Source organism: Mytilus californianus, unplaced genomic scaffold (genome assembly GCF_021869535.1).
Source record: "Mytilus californianus isolate M0D057914Y unplaced genomic scaffold, xbMytCali1.0.p SCAF_7, whole genome shotgun sequence".
Taxonomy (NCBI): Eukaryota; Metazoa; Mollusca; class Bivalvia; order Mytilida; family Mytilidae; genus Mytilus; species Mytilus californianus.
The window spans coordinates 48,865,304-48,883,513 of record NW_026262723.1 but is presented as its reverse complement, the minus strand read 5'-3'; the positions used below and the strand labels follow the sequence as shown (position 1 = coordinate 48,883,513).

The 18,210-nt window shown below is 32.6% G+C and overlaps 1 protein-coding gene across 3 annotated transcripts in view; it reads right to left on the bottom strand.

Annotated features, from left to right (window-relative positions):
• The window catches only part of LOC127709696 (folliculin-interacting protein 1-like), a 175,144-nt gene that overhangs the window by 61,014 nt on the left and 95,920 nt on the right, over positions 1 to 18,210 (bottom strand). For all 3 annotated transcript variants that reach the window (XM_052215331.1, XM_052215330.1, XM_052215332.1), the window contains 2 exons: positions 14,871 to 16,238; positions 11,591 to 11,701 (listed from right to left, as the gene is read on the bottom strand). In XM_052215331.1, the coding sequence (XP_052071291.1) occupies positions 11,591 to 11,701; positions 14,871 to 16,238 (1,479 nt within the window). The remainder of the gene's footprint in view (positions 1 to 11,590; positions 11,702 to 14,870; positions 16,239 to 18,210) is intronic.

Sequence of the window (18,210 nt, the reverse complement as noted above, 5' to 3'; positions counted from 1 at the left end):
CTTGAAAACTGGGCCCATAATCAAAAATCTAAATACATGTTTAGATTCAGCATGTCAAAGAACCCCATATATTCAATTTTTGTTGAAATCAAACAAAGTTTAAATACTGGACCCTATCTTGGACCAACTTGAAAACTGGGCCCATAATCAAAAATCTAAACACATGTTTAGATTCAGCAAATCAATGAACCCCAAGAATTCAATTTTTGTCAAAATCAAACTAAGTTTAATTTTGGACCCTTTGGACCTCAATGTAGACCAATTTAAAAAACAGGTCCCAAAATTAAAAACCTAAATACACGGTTAGATTTGGAATATCAAAGAACCCCAATAATTCAATTTTAGATGAAATCAAACAAAGTTTAATTTTGGACCCTTTTGACCTCAATATGAACCAATTAGATAACGGGGTCCACAAATAAAAAATCTAAATACATGGTTAGATTCAGCATATCAAAGAACCCCATATATTCAATTTTTGTTGAAATCAAACAAAGTTTAATTTTGGACCCCAATTTGGACCAACTTGAAAACTGGGCCAAAAATCAAAAATCTAAATACATGTTTAGATTCAGCATATCAAAGAACCTCATATATTCAATTTTTGCTAAAATCAAACAAAGTTTAATTTTGGACCCTTTGGACATTAATGTAGACCAATTTGAAAACTGGACCCAAAATTAAAAATCTAAATACACTGTTAGATTCGGCATAACAAATAAATAAATGTGATCAAAGATTTTACAAATCTAATGCGCCATACTGTGCAATTAAAGATTACTTCTTGAAATTTTTCAATATTTGAAATTTGAAAAAAAAATAATATTTGAAGAATAATTCTTTTTAATTTCTGAAATCTGAAATGAGAAAAAATTGGCCCCCCACAATTTCTTTTTATCCCCCCCCCCTTTCTCCCCCAAAAAAATTCTTTCCCTCAAGATATGGTCATAATCTCAATTCAAATTTCCAATGGAGTTGGCAACCATAATTACCCATTTAAATTTACCATAGTGCTAACTTAATCTATTTTATAATAGAATTAATAAAAATATAGTGTCAAATCTTTCATATGGATTTTTTTGTTAAAAAAAAAGATGAAAACATTTGCAGATATTTTTACTGGTCTTCCTTTATAAAAATGCATTTCTTTAAACATAATTTAAAAGCAGTGTAAGGGAAGTAACCAAAACATTGTATTTGGATTACCTCCCTTACACTGTTTTAGATTATCTTTATTGTTCATTAACCATTACTTTATACATAATTTAAAAGCAGTGTAAGGGAGATAATTTCAATGATGTATTTGATTTATCTCCCTTACACTGCTTTAAATTATGTTTTGTACTAAAGTATTTGTCCATTAACCAGGACAACCTTGTTTTTCCCCCTTTTTTGCCCCTAATTCCTAAACGGTTTGAGCCATAACCCCCCAAAGCAAATCCTAACCATCCCTTTGTGGTATGGAAACTTGTAGTATAATTTCAGAGAGATCCATACACCGTTCCACAGTTATTGTCTGGAAACTAGAAAATGCTCATTTTTGGCCCCTTTTTGGCCCCTAATTCCTTAACTGTTGGTACCATAACCCCCAAAATCAATCCCAACCTTCCTTTTGTGGTATTTAACCTTATGGTCAAATTTCAAAAAGATCCATTCACTTAAACTAAAGTTAGAGTGCGAAAACCAATATGTATTCGGACGACGACGCCGGACGACGACGACGACGACGACGACGACGCCAACGTCATACCAATATACGACCACAAAATTTTTTTGCGGTCGTATAAAAATGCTTATTTTTGGCCCCTTTTTGGCCCCTAATTCCTTTACTGTTATTACCATAACCCCCAAAATCAATCCCAACCTTCCTTTTGTGGTATTGAACCTTGTGGTAAAATTTCATAAAGATCCATTCACTTAAACTAAAGTTAGAGTGCGAAAACCAATGTGTCTTCGGACGACGCCGGACGACGACGACGCCAACGTCATACCAATATACGACCACAAAAATGTTTTTGCGGTCGTATAAAAACTGCAAAATTTTGTTAAAACTACCTATTCGGTGGCAGCAACCCAACAATGGGTTGTTCGATTTGTCTGAAAATTTCAGGGCAGATAGATCTTGACCAATTAAACAATTTTACCCCCCCCCCCCCCCCCCCCCCCCCCCCCGTTACATTAACTCTAAAAGATTTAGTTTTTGAGATATAAGCCAAAAACTGCATTCGACCCTTATGTTCTATTTTTAGCAATGGCGGCCATGTTTGTCGATGGATACAAACTTCGGATACAATTTATAAACAAGATACCCTAAGGAACATTTAGTTAAAGTTTGAAGGTAATTGGCCCAGTAGTTTCAGAGGAGAAGATTTTTAAATGTTAGCAAACTTGATGAACAAATTGTGTAAAATTGTCTTTAAAGGGCAATAACTCCTTAAGGGGTTAATTGACAATTATGTTCATATTAACTTTTTTGTAGATCTTATTTTGCTGAACATTATTGCTGCTTACAGTTTATATATATCTATAATAATATTCAAAATAATAACAAAAAACTGCAAAATTTTGTTAAAACTACCTATTCGGTGGCAGCAACCCAACAATGGGTTGTTCGATTCGTCTGAAAATTTCAGAGCTGATAGATCTTGACCAATTGAACAATTTTACCCCATGTCAGATTTGCTCTAAAAGCTTTAGTTTTTGAGATATAAGCCAAAAACTGCATTTGACCCCTATGTTCTATTTTTAGCCATGGCGGCCATGTTTGTAAATGGATCAAAACTTCGGATACAATTTATAAACTAGATACCCTAAGGAACATTTAGTTAAAGTTTGAAGGTAATTTGCCCAGTAGTTTCAGAGGAGAAGATTTTTAAATGTTAGCAAACTTGATGAACTAATTGTGTAAAATTGTCTATAAAGGGCAATAACTCCTTAAGGGGTCAATTGACAATTATGGTCATATTAACTTTTTTGTAGATCTTACTTTGCTGAACATTATTGCTGCTTACAGTTTATATATATCTATAATAATATTCAAAATAACAACAAATAAAAACTGCAAAATTTTGTTAAAACTACCAATTCGGTGGCAGCAACCCAACAATGGGTTGTTCGATTTGTCTGAAAATTTCAGAGCTGATAGATCTTGACATATGGAACAATTTTACCCCATGTCAGATTTGCTCTAAAAGCTTTAGTTTTTGAGATATAAGCCAAAAACTGCATTTGACCCCTATGTTCTATTTTTAGCCATGGCGGCCATGTTTGTCGATGGATCAAAACTTCGGATACAATTTATAAACTAGATACCCTAAGGAACATTTAGTTAAAGTTTGAAGGTATTTGGCCCAGTAGTTTCAGAGGAGAAGATTTTTGAAATAGTTTACGACGTCAGACGACGATGACAGATAAACAAGAGTGCACACGCTGAAATGTCTCGCCTTCTTTACTAATCATTGATATTATGTTGATAGTCCTAAATATAAAGCTTTATTACAACTGTCACATAAACTTAACATTAACCAAGTAAACTAAACATTGACCAATGAACCATGAAAATGAGGTCAAGGTCAGATGAACCATGCCAGGCAGGCATGTACAGCTAACAATTCTTCCATACAACAAATATAGTTGACCTATTGCTTATAGTTTAAGAAAAACAGACCAAAACACAAAAACTTAACACTGAGCAATGAACCTTGATAATGAGGTCAAGGTCAAATAAAACCTGCGTGACTGACAAATAGATCATAAAATATTTCTATACACCAAATATAGTTGAACTATTGCATATAGTATTAGAAAAAAAGACCAAAACTCAAAAACTTAACTTTGACCACTGAACCATGAAAATGAGGTCAAAGTCAGATGACACCCGCCCGCTAGACATGTACACCTTACAATCATTCCATACACCAAATATAGTATACCTATTGCATACAGTATAAATAAAACAGACCAAAACACAAAAACTTAACTATAACCACTGAACCATGAAAATGAGGTCAAGGTCAGATGACACCTGCCAGTTGGACATGTACACCTTACAGTCCTTCCATACACCGAATATACTTGACCTATTACTTATAGTATCTGAGATATGGACTTGACCACCAAAACTTAACCTTGTTCACTGATCCATGAAATGAGGTTGAGATCAAGTGAAAACTGTCTGACGGGCATGAGGACCTTGCAAGGTACGCACATACCAAATATAGTTATCCTATTACTTATAATAAGAGAGAATTTAACATTACAAAAAATCTTAATTTTTTTTTCAAGTAGTCACTGAACCATGAATATGAGGTCAAGGACATTGGACATGTGACTGACAGAAACTTCGTAACATGAGGCATCCATATACAAAGTATGAAGCATCCATCCTTCCACCTTCTAAAATATAAAGCTTTTAAGAAGTTAGCTAACGCCGCCGCCGCCGCCGCCGGATCACTATCCCTATGTCGAGCTTTCTGCGACAAAAGTCGCAGGCTCGACAAAAACTATGTCAAAATTGTTAAAAAATAACTCCGCTAAATTTTGTAAATACTGAAATTAGACAAAACCGAAATTACAAAATTTAAATTTATTACACAATAAAGCTATGCTGTATAACTATATGTATCAGTGGCAAAACTCTGCAGATTGCATAAATAAAACTTTGCAAAAATAGACTTGAATAAATAATCTGCAGGCCAGTATAGAAATTATTTCATTAAAGTTCCTACATTATGAGTTAAATGTGTTGTAATATTATTGCAACAGTAAATAAGCATTTATTTTATTTATTTTTTAATTTGTCATGTGAATAGGTTGTTCTTATTGCTTGTACAAATCGACAAGAAGTAATCCAACCTTAGTATCATTTACTTTTAAACTTTGAAATATTTAGTTTTCAAAACTTTAGTTTATTTAAAAACAATTAGCTTCTATCTAATTTTCCATTGTTATCTCTATAGTTTTATATAACAACAGAGAATATATGACTGCTGATCATTATCAATATCTTTCAAAATAAATTCTTTTCTGTTTAATTGTCAAAGAATTATAATCAATTAAAATATACTTTGTAAATAAGTGTCCTTACCAACAAAGTATAATAAAGACTCAAACGAAAGTTGTTTCATGATTATGCTAAATCTGGATCAATCTATAAACTTTTTTGAAGTTATAGTCTCCTTGAGTACATATTCTTCTAGATATACTACTCTTGTTCATATCTAATAGATTTAGAAAGAAAATATTTTTTGTCAAGAGAAGTCCTGCATTATAGGAATGACATGATAATTTTCCTAAGTTAACCAACTAAATTTTATAGTCTGATAAAAATTTCTATGAGTGGTAGAACCTTTGAATACAATGTCTACCAGTCCAACAATGAACACACATTATCTTTGTGTTTCGTATTAGACTACTTAAGTGTAAAAATAAACAAAATGGACAAATCAGTGGAAATGTTTTAGTATACATGTTTTCCAATGGTATCATAATGCTTCTACAGGGCATTTGGATGTTGATCAAGCCAAAACTGTTGTCCTAATAAGCCAAAAAGAATGCCAACAGATGAGTTTCTCAAACTATGAAAAATCTGTCTGTCAATGTTGTTCTGACATTTCTAATTAATATCTCACAATGGTATACTGTCTAAAATGTGAACCTTAAGCCACGATTGTTTTTAAATTATAAATTGCCATGCACAGATCCAAATTTAAAGAAATAAAAGTTTGACATATTGAACAACTCTTAAACTGTTGCTCTTGACAATTGTTTTTATTTGTTTCAGAAAATATTTCGCAATCAGAAATACTAGCATGTCAAATTTAGTTCTATACATGTATTTTAAGAAAACACATGTTTGACAATATGGAAAACACTTGTACTAGCTTGTTTTTGATAAGTGTTCTTAGTTGTTTAAGAAATGGTTTCACAATCAGAAATGCTTATTTCATTTCTCTCTTAGTTCACCTTATCTGAATTCTATACATTCTGATATGGTTCAATATAAACTAACCAAAACACTTTTGGTATTATTTTTGTGACTTCAACCCAGTCATTTGGTTAAACTAAAAGTCACTCAGAAAAATTTTGCATTTGTCCACAGATTTGACAAACAAAATGAATGGGATTTATATAATCACATCTTTCTAATGTTATTTGCTAACTATTAATCAGTCTTTTAAATAAACTGCTTTTCATGTATTTTGCTTTTAGATTAACTGTTTCTACAGGTGCTAAAATATGAGAAGCAATTGAAATATATATATATATATGTTTATTGGTACAATGTAGCCCAAAAGACTTCTTCTTTTTCCTCCATCTTGTAAAGACTGGCTAAAAAGAAGATTTATATAAAGAGATGTATTAGATAGTTCATTGCTGAATCTTGTAAACTACTCTAATCTCCACGTCAATGTCTAGTATTTTTAATGAATCTTGCATCAACAATGCTTTATATTTTCTGTATTTATTTAGTAATATTTTACTAGTTATATCTAATTTGTGCAAAATCTATATGATATGCCTTTATTCTTAATCTAAATTCTCAAAAAACAAATCCTAATGATAATCTAGTTTTTTTTTTTATATATCAGTATCTTTGAGTCCTCTATAGTTCAGCTTTCTAATATTCAATATAAACTCGAGGAAAAACTTGTAGCAGTTTGATTAGCTGTTTTAACTAGCAATCTCACATTAAGATTAAAAACAGACCCAATGAAGACAGTAGAATCTTGCCAAACTTGTTGTCATTGCTTTGAAAACAAGACGTAATGGCTATTTACTATCTTTTTAAAGAGCTTCCCAAAAATCTCTTCCTTTCATGATTGGAAATTACATGTATTATTTGTCAGTGATTCTCATATGGTGAGGGTAAAATATACCCTTAAGTCTTATGTTATCACCTTTTTTGTGTACTTAACGCAAAATAGCACAAGTACATATTATATGTCATATGCATTGGCAATGTACACTCTGATTTATGAAATCAAAATATAAGCCATTTCCGTGAATCGAGTCTTTGTGAAATGCACCATAATGGCAATGATCCCCTAAACTCTTCTGAACCCAAGAAACAACCTAATGTTTACTTAAAAACATATAAAAATCTGTGTTTCATTAATGCACACAAACAACCAATTGGTCATAGCATTACATACTGATAATATTAATGTTCTTCTTGTCAGTAATAAACTGACCTTGAAAATAAAAAAAATATAATATGAGTTGTCACATGCTATCAACAGGTTTTAGAACGGTGTTCCATTCTTACTGACTCAACATATTAGTAGTTTCTTAACATCTGTAAGAGAATAATTTATCAGTAAAGAAAAATTTACAGCAGGTTCCTGCTCCGAGAAAATATTTCAGGCTTCTAAGAATTTACTGTCCTGATTAAATCTGGACATAATTATAAATTTTGTGTATTGACATGTTTAAACTACATACACATTTGTAAGTACTAAATAACTCTGTACTATTTCAGTGTTTTTTATCTGTCTTGACCTTTTGCAGACACTCTTTCAATATAAACTGTTAGTTCATCACAAAAATCAATGTGCAACCAAAAATTAGCTAATATCAAAATGAGTGTTTGTACTAAACATGCAACCTGCTTGTGCTTGCAAGTTGTTTTAAATACAATAAAGGTAGACCTACGTTATCTAGATGGAACGATTTCTACAACAATCAGATAGACCTGGACTAAAATTCACTATTCTGATTCGATTTAATTTTATTTCAGTACGTCAAATACTAAAAATTGTATTTCCAAGAATGATCTATGCTCCTTAAATATCAATGTGCGATCAATTAATAATTATGATTTTTAGGAAAGATCAAATCTTTACAATGCATGCAACGTACAGATCCAAAATCATGCATGTTGTTCTAGTTCCTACATTCCCTGGATGAAACGATGTCAACATTAATCAGATAGACTTGGGCAAAATCCCTATTCTAATTTTAATTTTATTTGTGTTGCATCAACCACTTTCTATTTTCAATAAATATGGTATATGTTCCCTAAATGGAAGGTTAACCAAATAAACATTATCAGTTCTGGGCAAATTCGCTATTCTGATTGTGATTTATCTATCTACTTTTAATAGTAGTATCAATTTTGGTCTACGCTCCCTGTATGGAACGTTCTCCAAATAAAAACAATCGTTTATGGGCAAATTCCCATTTCTGATTGAAATTTATTGAATCACTTTAGGTTCTAGTGACAATAGTGGTCTACGCTCCCATAAGGACGTTATCCACATTAAAATAATCAGATCTGGTTAAAATACCTATTCTGATTGTAAACTTGAATAGTGATGTGTTTACTCCGTCTCGTGTAAAGACTGTAAACAATCAACTCATCCAAACTTAGTGACAATAGTGGTCTACGCTCCCATAAGGACGTTCTCCACATTAAAATAATCAGATCTGGTCATAATACCTATTCTGATTGTAATTTAATGATGTGTTTACTCCGTCTCGTGTAAAAACTGTAAACAATCAACTCATCCGAACTTTCCACTTGACCCGTTTCGTAGATTGCTCAAAACAGCTAAAATTCGGTCAGCGTGGAAGAAGAATTTAAACATACGTTTATTTTTATAAACGGAGTACTCATGTAACATGTCCGATTTTGACAGAAAAGTTCTGCCTTTCCTCGCACCGGACTAAAATTTTGAAAATGGTGACTCAACAAAGGTTAAACGATATTCCAAAAACAAATAATGTTTTTTTATAAACCATAAGGATTTTCAACAGTAGACTGTTAAAATCCTTGTCGACGAGAAACATGCGTTCACTTGAACGCAAAAATTAAAACTGAAGATATTGTGTGTTACACAGGTAAATTATGACATAGGTGAGTACATCTTATGGATGTAATTTTTAATCACCTAGTTAATTGTGATGAGAACATGTTCTGAAAGCAAACATATTCTATATAATATAAATGTAATTTCATGGTAAGTATATTTAACCAAATTCATATAAAATAGGCCCCAAAATTAAAATCTAAAAAAACGGTTAGATTCGGCATATCAAAGAACTTCAATATTTCAATTTTTGATGAAATCAAATAAGGAATTTTTGGACCGCAATGTGAACCAATTCAAAAACAGGGCCCAGAATCCAAAATCTAGTATGGAACCTTGCTGTACAATTTCACTGAGATCCATATATTTAGACTCAAGTTATTGTCCAGAAACCAAAAAAGGTTTAGGCTATAACCCTTAAAATCAATCACAACCTTCCTTTTGATGTAAGGAACCTTGTGGTACAATTTCATAGAGATCCATATCCTTATACACAAGTTATTGTCCTGAAACAAGAAAAATGCTTGTTTATGGCCCCTAATTACTAAACAGTTCGACCCCTAAAATCAATCCCAATCTTCCTTTTGTGGTATGGAACCATGTGGTACATAAGATCCATACACTTATTCTCAAGTTACAGTCTGGAAAACAAATATCTTCAAACAAAGATGACATCAACTTCATACCATTATACGACTGCAAAAATTTTGCGGTCGTACAAAAATTTGTGTAAATGGGATAAATCTGACAAAAAGTCAATTGATTCCTATTTAAATAAATGTTTGTATATATTCGCATATCATATTCGAATATAATTTAGAAATAAATATAAGAGTAAGTAATATGCCCATTTCTAGGATTAAAACAAAACTCAAGTACTCGCAAAGGATTTTGTGTTTGTACCAGCTGACAAAGCAGCCAACAATGTGGTGGTGGTATGACATAAATACTATACAGAAGTCCTTAAGAATGAAATTATGCATTCAACTACATTCAAGGCCGTGCGCTCCACAGAGTCAAATAGTAAATAATCATGTCACTACCACATCTAAGCTTAAGGCCTCCTCTGAACATTAAAGGTCCCCAACTATGTATTGGTTAACTTATCTACACAAAAAACCCGTAAAATTCGGTTTCATCTCAGCGTCTTGTAAGTGTTCTACTACATTTTGTACAAATCTTTCAATGCTTTTAACTAGTTCCTTAACCAATTATGCCCCTTTAATAGCAGATTTGTTCCTGTACTGTTATAAATCACAATTTATGGCCAAACTCAGTAAAAACCCGTCTAAATTCCATTTAATTAATAAATTCAACAATACTTACCATTATCTTGATGATATTTTTTCTTTAAATAATCAAGAATTCTCTAAATATGCTTACAAAATTTACCCAAAGGAACTTTCTTTAAATAAATCAAATATAAACTGTAATAACCATCCTTTCCTAGATTTAGATATTGCAGTTATTTACTAGAAACTCTACACAAAAATCTTTGACAAAAGGGACAATTTTTCTTTCACTATTGTCAATTTTCCTTTTTTGGATGGTGATGTTCCTTTTGCATCGTCTTACAGTGTTTATATATCCCAATTTGTTCACTATGCCTGTTTCTGTAGAGACTTTTGGATTTCAATGAGCCTAATCTATGTATTAATGGTAAATTATAAAGCAGGGATTTAATTACCACAAATTACTTAAAACCTTTACTAAATTCTTCCACAGATACTAAGATTTGGTTTGGAAGTTTAGCTGTATCTGTAGAAATCTTATTTCAAATGGGATAGCACATCCTATTTTTTTTTGGAGAAGTTGTTTACCGAGCTCTGAAATTTAGATACGATCCAGGTAAACTTATTAATCCTTTAAATAAACTTATTCTAAAAGGTTACCAATTCAACACTGTAATTAGATCTTTAAATATTGTTTTTATTGGTATAAATATTGATTTGTTATCAGTAAATTTAAACCAATTTATTATTAATATTAAACACATATGCACTTTCAGGTTTCTACAATCTGTTGATACCTATATTTTAGGTCATGTTTTTCTCTGACTGTTAATGAGGTCTTTACACTAAATTCCAATGTATGTTGAATGTGTACTGATTGATATTTTAGTCTTAGATACATAATTTTTTCATTAGTTGCTATTGGCTTTGAACTAGCTGCCAATAACTGCAAGTTCTCTCAGATCTGTACTTTGGGTCTTTTTTGTTGTGAGGGATGTATAAATACTCTGCCATGTCAGGTCTGTGTTTTTCTTAGATGTTTTTCTGCTTTGTATGGATCTGATTAGTTAAGCCCTTTTTGACTAATTTTTAAAGTTTGTTATGTTGTAGCATTACACCGTTGTCCCGAGTTAAGGGGAGAGTTGGTACCTTCAAACATGTTTTATCCCGCCACATTCCATATGTGCCTGTCCAAAGTCAGGAGCCTGTAGTTCAGTGGTTGTCGTTGGTTCATATCTGTCATATTTGTTTTTCATATCTTGTTTTGTTATAAATTGGGGCATTAGTTTTCTCAATTAAATTGTTTCATATTTTTCATGGCAGGGCCTTTTATAGCTGACGATACAGTATGGGTTGCCTTTTATAGCCCACTATACAGTATGGGTTTTTCTCATTGTTGAAGTCCATACGGTTGCCTATAATTGCTTACAACCACTTCATTTGAACTTTGGTGGATAGTTGTCTCATTGGCAATCATACCACATCTCCTTATTTCTATATCAGTAACTATATGTCAAATGATGAATATTAAGTAATCAGAGTAATTACCTTGGAATATCTATTTCTTTCAAATGCTGAATAGGGTCAGACCAATCAATATCAAAACTACCTGTTGATGATAGATGACGCCTTCTTCCAAGCTCGGTAGGAGTAACTGACCTTTTTACAGAAGAAAAAGCAATATTAATTAAAAGCCAATATTCATTAGTATGTATGTTTAAATTGCTTTTACTTTAAAAAATAAAATGCTCCGCTGGGCGCAGCTTGATACGACCGCAGAGGTCGAACCCTGGACAGTTGGGGCAGGTATGAACACAACATTCAAGCTTGATACAGCTCTGAATTTGGATTGTGATTAAATATTTGACACAGCATAGGTTTCTGACACAGAATGAATGTGGTCTAAGAACTTATTTTGTTAAAATCAAACTAAGTTTAATTTTGGACCCTTTGGACCTTAATGTAGACCAATTTGAAAACGGGACCAAAAATTAAGAATCTAAATACACGGTTAGATTCAGCATATCAAAGAACTCCAATATTTCAATTTTTGATGAAATCAAACCTTATCATTATTATTTGCTTTTATCTTTTGTATATAAATAAAAAATAACCAACTTAAAATGGAAAATTTTAAAGAAAAAAAAAAGGAAAAAAAGGAAACCCCCCCCCCTAATTTTTTGAACCCCCTTAAGATTCATCACCCCCAAACTCAATCCCAGCATTCCCTTTGTGGTATGGTACCTTGCAGTACAATTTCAGAGAGATCCATGCACTTGAACACAAATTATTGTCTGGAAACTGTAAAAATGCTTGTTTTTGGCCCCTTTTTGGCCCAATATTCCAAAACATTTAAAACAAGGAATTATTTGAATCTGGAATAATTTTGAATTCTGGAAAATTGATGAGAAATATATGATGAAAACTAACCCAACTAAATAGGGTTAGCCATGCGCACATGGCTAAGGTGGGTTAGTTAGTTCATACTGAAATGATAGTGAAAGTAAAATTAACCTTAGCCATGCACGCATGGCTAACCCTATTTAGTTGGGTTAGTTTTCATCATACATTTCTAATCAATTTTCCAGAATTCAAAATTATTCCAGATTCAAATAATTCCTTGTTCTAAGGCATTTACCCCCAAACTCAAACCAAGCTTTCCCTTTGTGATATGGAACCTTGTAGTACAATTTCATAAAGATTCATACACTTACACACAAGTTATTGTCCTGAAACTAGAAAAATGTTTTTTTTTGCCCCTATTTGGCCCCTAATTCCTTAAATTTTGAGGCAATTACCCCCAAAATCAATCCAAGCCTTCCCTTTGTGGTATGGTACCTTGCAGTACAATTTCAGAGAGATCCATACACTTGAACACAAGTTATTGTCTGGAAACTAGAATAAACAGCTGCGGCATGAGCGCATGATACGCCCTTCGTCTTGTGTGTGAATTTTTATGCAATAAGCATAAATAGTTTCTGACATACGGCGTGACATGCGAAAACCCCCTTTTTTTTTTTTACAAAAAACTCAATTTTTTCTTTCTAAAAACCAATTACCTTTAACAAAGGCACATAAAAGAAATAGAATAAAACATATAATGTTGAAATAATAAGGGACATTACTCATGAAATAAACAGCTGCGCCATGAGCGCATGATATGCCCTACGTCTTGTGTGTGAATTTTTATGCAATAAGCATAAATAGTTTCTGACATACGGCGTGACATGCGAAAACCCCCTTTTTTTTTTAACAAAAAACTCAATATCTCAAAAATAAAATTTTGAATCAAAACCAAAAGGTATACAGATCTTAAGATTAATATAACTAAGAAGTGTGTAAAATTTTAAGCAATAATCATAAATCGTTTTTGAGATACGGCGCGACATGTGAAAAACCCCCTTCAAAAAAACAAAAAATCAATATCTCAAAAATAAAATTTTGAATCATCTTTGAAATCGTTTTTGAGATACTGCGCGACATGTGAAAAACCCCACCCCCTTTTTTTACAAAATACTCAATAACTCAAAAATAAAATTTTGAATCATCACCAAAAAGTATACAGATGTTAAGGTTAATATAACTAAGAAGTGTGCAAAGTTTTAAGCAATAATCATAAACTGTTTTTGAGATACGGCGCGACATGTGAAAAACCCCTCTCCCCTTTTTAACAAAATACTCAATATCTCTAAAATAAAATTTTGAATCATCACCAAAAAGTATACAGATCTTAAGATTAATATAACTAAGAAGTGTGTAAAGTTTTAAGCAATAATCATAAATTGTTTTTGAGATACGGCGCGACATGTGAAAAAAAACAAACACCTGTTTTAGTTACTAAGTCCCGTAACTCAAAAAGTTTTAATCTTATTTTCACCAAAAAGTATACAGATCGTTTGACCATCATAAGAAACAACTATGTTAAGTTTCATGAAATTTGGATAAGTCATTCTCAAGTTACGGTGCGACATGTTTACGCCGGACAGACAGAAGGACAGACAGACACCGGACATTTGTTTAACATAATACGTCCTGTCAAAAATTGACTGGCGTATAAAAATGCTTCTTTTTGGCCCCCTATTCCTAAATGTTTTGGGCAATTACCCCCAACCTCAATATCAGCTTTCCTTTTGTGATATGGAATCTTGTAGTACAATTTCAGAAAGATCCATACACTTACACACAAGTTATTGTCATGAAACTAGAAAAATGCTTGTTTTTTGCCCCTTTTTTGGCCCCTAATTCCTAAAATTTTGAGGCAATTACCCCCAAAATCAATCCCAGCATTTCCTTTGTGATATGGAACCTTGTGGTACAATGTCAGAGAGATCCATACACTAACACACAAGTTATTGTCTGGAAGTTACAAAAATGCTTATTTTTGGCCCCTAATTCCTTAACTGTTGGTACCATAACCCCCAAAATCAATCCCAACCTTCCTTTTGTGGTATTGAACCTTATGGCAAAATTTCATAGAGATCCATTCACTTAAACTAAAGTTATTGTGCGAAAACCAATGTGTCTTCGGACAAAGACGACGACGCCAACATCATACCAATACCTCTATAAACTCTTCCAAAATATGAAATTACAGTAGATATATTCTTGTACACCTAAGTTTTAAAATTCACACTAATAAGTGACTTAATAAAACACTGCTAATTTTGAGTATACTGCAGCTGCTATTCCTGCCTTGGCTCATAATTTATCTAAGTTTGTCAATTTCTACTCATTGAAATAACATAAATCTGTCAGCAAAATATTCTATGAACCAAGAAAATATATAGTATTTGAAATATCAGGTTAGAAAATGGCACATGTAACATACCTGCATCTACCAGGTGCCAATGAGCTAGGTCTGTTTGCTTTGTGACTTTTATCTGAACTTATCTGTCGTGTAAATGATGAAATTCTTGGACGGACTCCATTTCCAATAGAATTCAACCTAGTGGCGTGAATGAATTCCAACTCAGACTGACTTCCATACAAATCTTCTTTTTTGTTGGTGTCAGCAATATTTCCAGATGACTTAGAGTGCCCACAAGCCAATGGATGCTGTAGCACTCGGTCTTTGACATCAACCTCATCAATCGTCTTTGTATGGATATTATCATCATCAAAATATTCGTTAAAAAGGCTATTACTGCCAACCTTTAGAAAATTATTTCTGATTTGTGCTGTGGTTAATTTTGGTCTATTAGTATTATTTTCAGAAATTTGGGAACTAATTTTATTACTTTCGTTAGACAATGTTTCTGACAGTAATGATTTCTTTCTAGGGCTTATAACCTTGTTTTCTTCTTCACTTTTTATAGAGATAATATCTTCACTATGGCTATCAGACCAATCTTTAGATATTAAAGGCAAAGTCAGATCAGAATGCTTCTTTGTATCTACTACAGCTCTAGACACTAACTGGACATTTTCAACAGCAACATTTTCTTTGATCTCAGAACCAGATAGCCTACAAGGCTTATACAATAAAGTTTCTTCAAAGTTTCCACTGCTTAGAATAGAATCATAACCCTCATCCTCTGTTTGATGACCAACAGAGTCCAAACTATCAAGCATGCTTGACCTTGATATTCTTTTATTTTCAGTGCGATCAGATTGACTAGAGCCCACTTTCATTTCATCTGAGCAATATGAGGACCTATCTATTCTCTTTTCATTTTGATTTATCTGACTAGAATCTACTTTATTTCCAGTTTCATTATGAGATAAACAGTTTTCAAGTTGAAGATCATCATTTTCAACATAAAAAACACTCTTTCCAGTTACTGTTATAGGAAATGGTATATCAGATTCTACTGACTCTATTGATTTATTTTTTGTATCATAATGATCAAAACTAAAAGAGTGTCTTAGTTCATTTTTACTTCCTGCTTCTTTGGTTCTAACACTAACTGTTATATCATTGGAACAAACACTACATGCATCTTCATTACCAAAAGGAATAGAACAGTTTGAATTGCAGTCTTCTTTAATTGGGGTGATGTCCTGTTTTTCACTATCATCTAAATTCATATCTTCCATACATTTCATCATGGAGGAAAGATCTGTATTTTCTTGGACATCACTACACCTAATGAAGTATGTTAGGATGTACAAAAGCTTTTTCACAAGATCTGCCTTTTTGCCTACTATCACTGTCCTTGCTAATTTTAGTGGATATCCTATTGCACCATATAAATCTCTGAAAAAAAAAAAACATTGTTTTATTAAAGTCCACATCAGTTTTTAGCAAGGTAGGTTCCTGTGTTGCAGATTTCAATAGTTATATTTGGCAGTGACAATAAACCACAGTTTTGCCATAAAAAAGTACTCCCTCATTTGTGGATCAACAAAATATTTGATGTGGACCTTAAACTCAGTTTCTACTCGTTTTTTAGAAGTTGATATATGATTGCAGAGATGATTAATTTCAAACTTTTTCACAAGAATTTTAATCAAAAATGAGGACATCCTTATTTGTACTTTTTCTGTAAAAATCAAGATTGATTAAGGAAGAACGACTGTCATCTCATGATTTAATTGGAATATGGCACTTGTTGACAGGTGCAGGCCAATAAATTAATTCTTTTTATGTCCAAATATGACCCTATCACCCTTATAAAAAACGTGGTATGATTGCCAATGAGACAACTATACACAAAAGTTCAAATGAAGTGTATGTAAGCTATTATAGGTACCTGTACAGCTATTAACAATGAGAAAAACCCATACCATATAGTCAGCTGTAACATGACATGGCACCGACATGAAAATTTGAAACAATTCAATTGAGAAAATTAACATCCTAATTTATAACAAAACAATTTACAAATAAACTGCTTCGCCGAGTGCAGCTGGATACGACCGCAGAGGTCCAACCCTGAACAGTTGGGGCAAGAATGAACACAATATTCAAGCTTGATACAGATCTGAATTTGGATTGTAATTAAATATTTGACACATTATAGGTTTCTGACACAGAATGAATGTAGTCAAAGAACTTGAAATTGGTTATATGATTTGAATTTATATTCAATTGAAGATTTCTTGCTGTTGTGCAATACACTGTGCTGTTGCGCAATATTTAGTAAATCTGTTTTCCGACTATATACAAAGAATTAGCAAAATAAATTGTGACCCCTAATTTTTCTTTGGAAAATTGACAATTTCTTAAATCTTGAGGAAAAAAATTGCCCCCCCTCCCCCTAAAAAAAAAAGATTTGAAGAAATTTTCTTTTTGTAAAATGTGGTACAATTTAAGAGACATCAATACACTTAAACACAAGTTATTTTCTGAAAACTAGAAAAATGCTTGTTTCAGACCCTTTTTGGCCTCTAATTCCTGAACAGTTTAGGCAACTACCCCCAAAACGAATCCCAACCTTCTACTTGTGGTATTGAACCTTGTGGTACAATTTCAGAGCAATCAAAATACACAAGTTAATGTCCTGAAACTAGAATAAAATGCTCCGCTGGGCGCAGCTTGATACGACTGCAGAGTTCGAACCCTGAACAGGGGCAAGTATGGACACAACATTCAAGCTTGATACAGCACTGGATTTGTGATTAAATATTTGACACAGCATAGGTTTCTGACACAGAATGAATGTGGTCTAAGAACTTAAAAAAATTTAATTTACCTATTCAAACCATATCATTATTATTTGCTTTTATATATAAATCAGAAATAACCAATTTAAAATGGAAAACTTTCAAGGAAAAAAAAGGAAAAAAAGTTAAAAAAAATCCCTCCCCCAAATTTTTTGAACTCCCTTATGATTCATCACCCCCAAACTCAATCCCAGCCTTCCCTTTGTGGTATGGTACCTTGCAGTACAATTTCAGAGAGATCCATACACTTGATCACAATTTATTGTCGGGAAACTAGAAAAATGCTTGTTTTTAGGCCCCTTTTTGGCCCCAAATTCCTAAACGTTTAGGGCAATTACCCCCAAACTCAAACCAAGCTTTCCCTTTGTGATATGGAACCTTGTAGTACAATTTCATAAAGATCCATACACTAACACACAAGTTATTATCATGAAACTAGAAAAATGCTTGTTTTTTACCCCTTTTTTGCCCCTAATCCTAAAATTTTGAGGCAATTACCCCCAAAATCGATCCCAGCCTTTCCTTTGTGGTATGGTACCTTGCAGTACAATTTCAGAGAGATC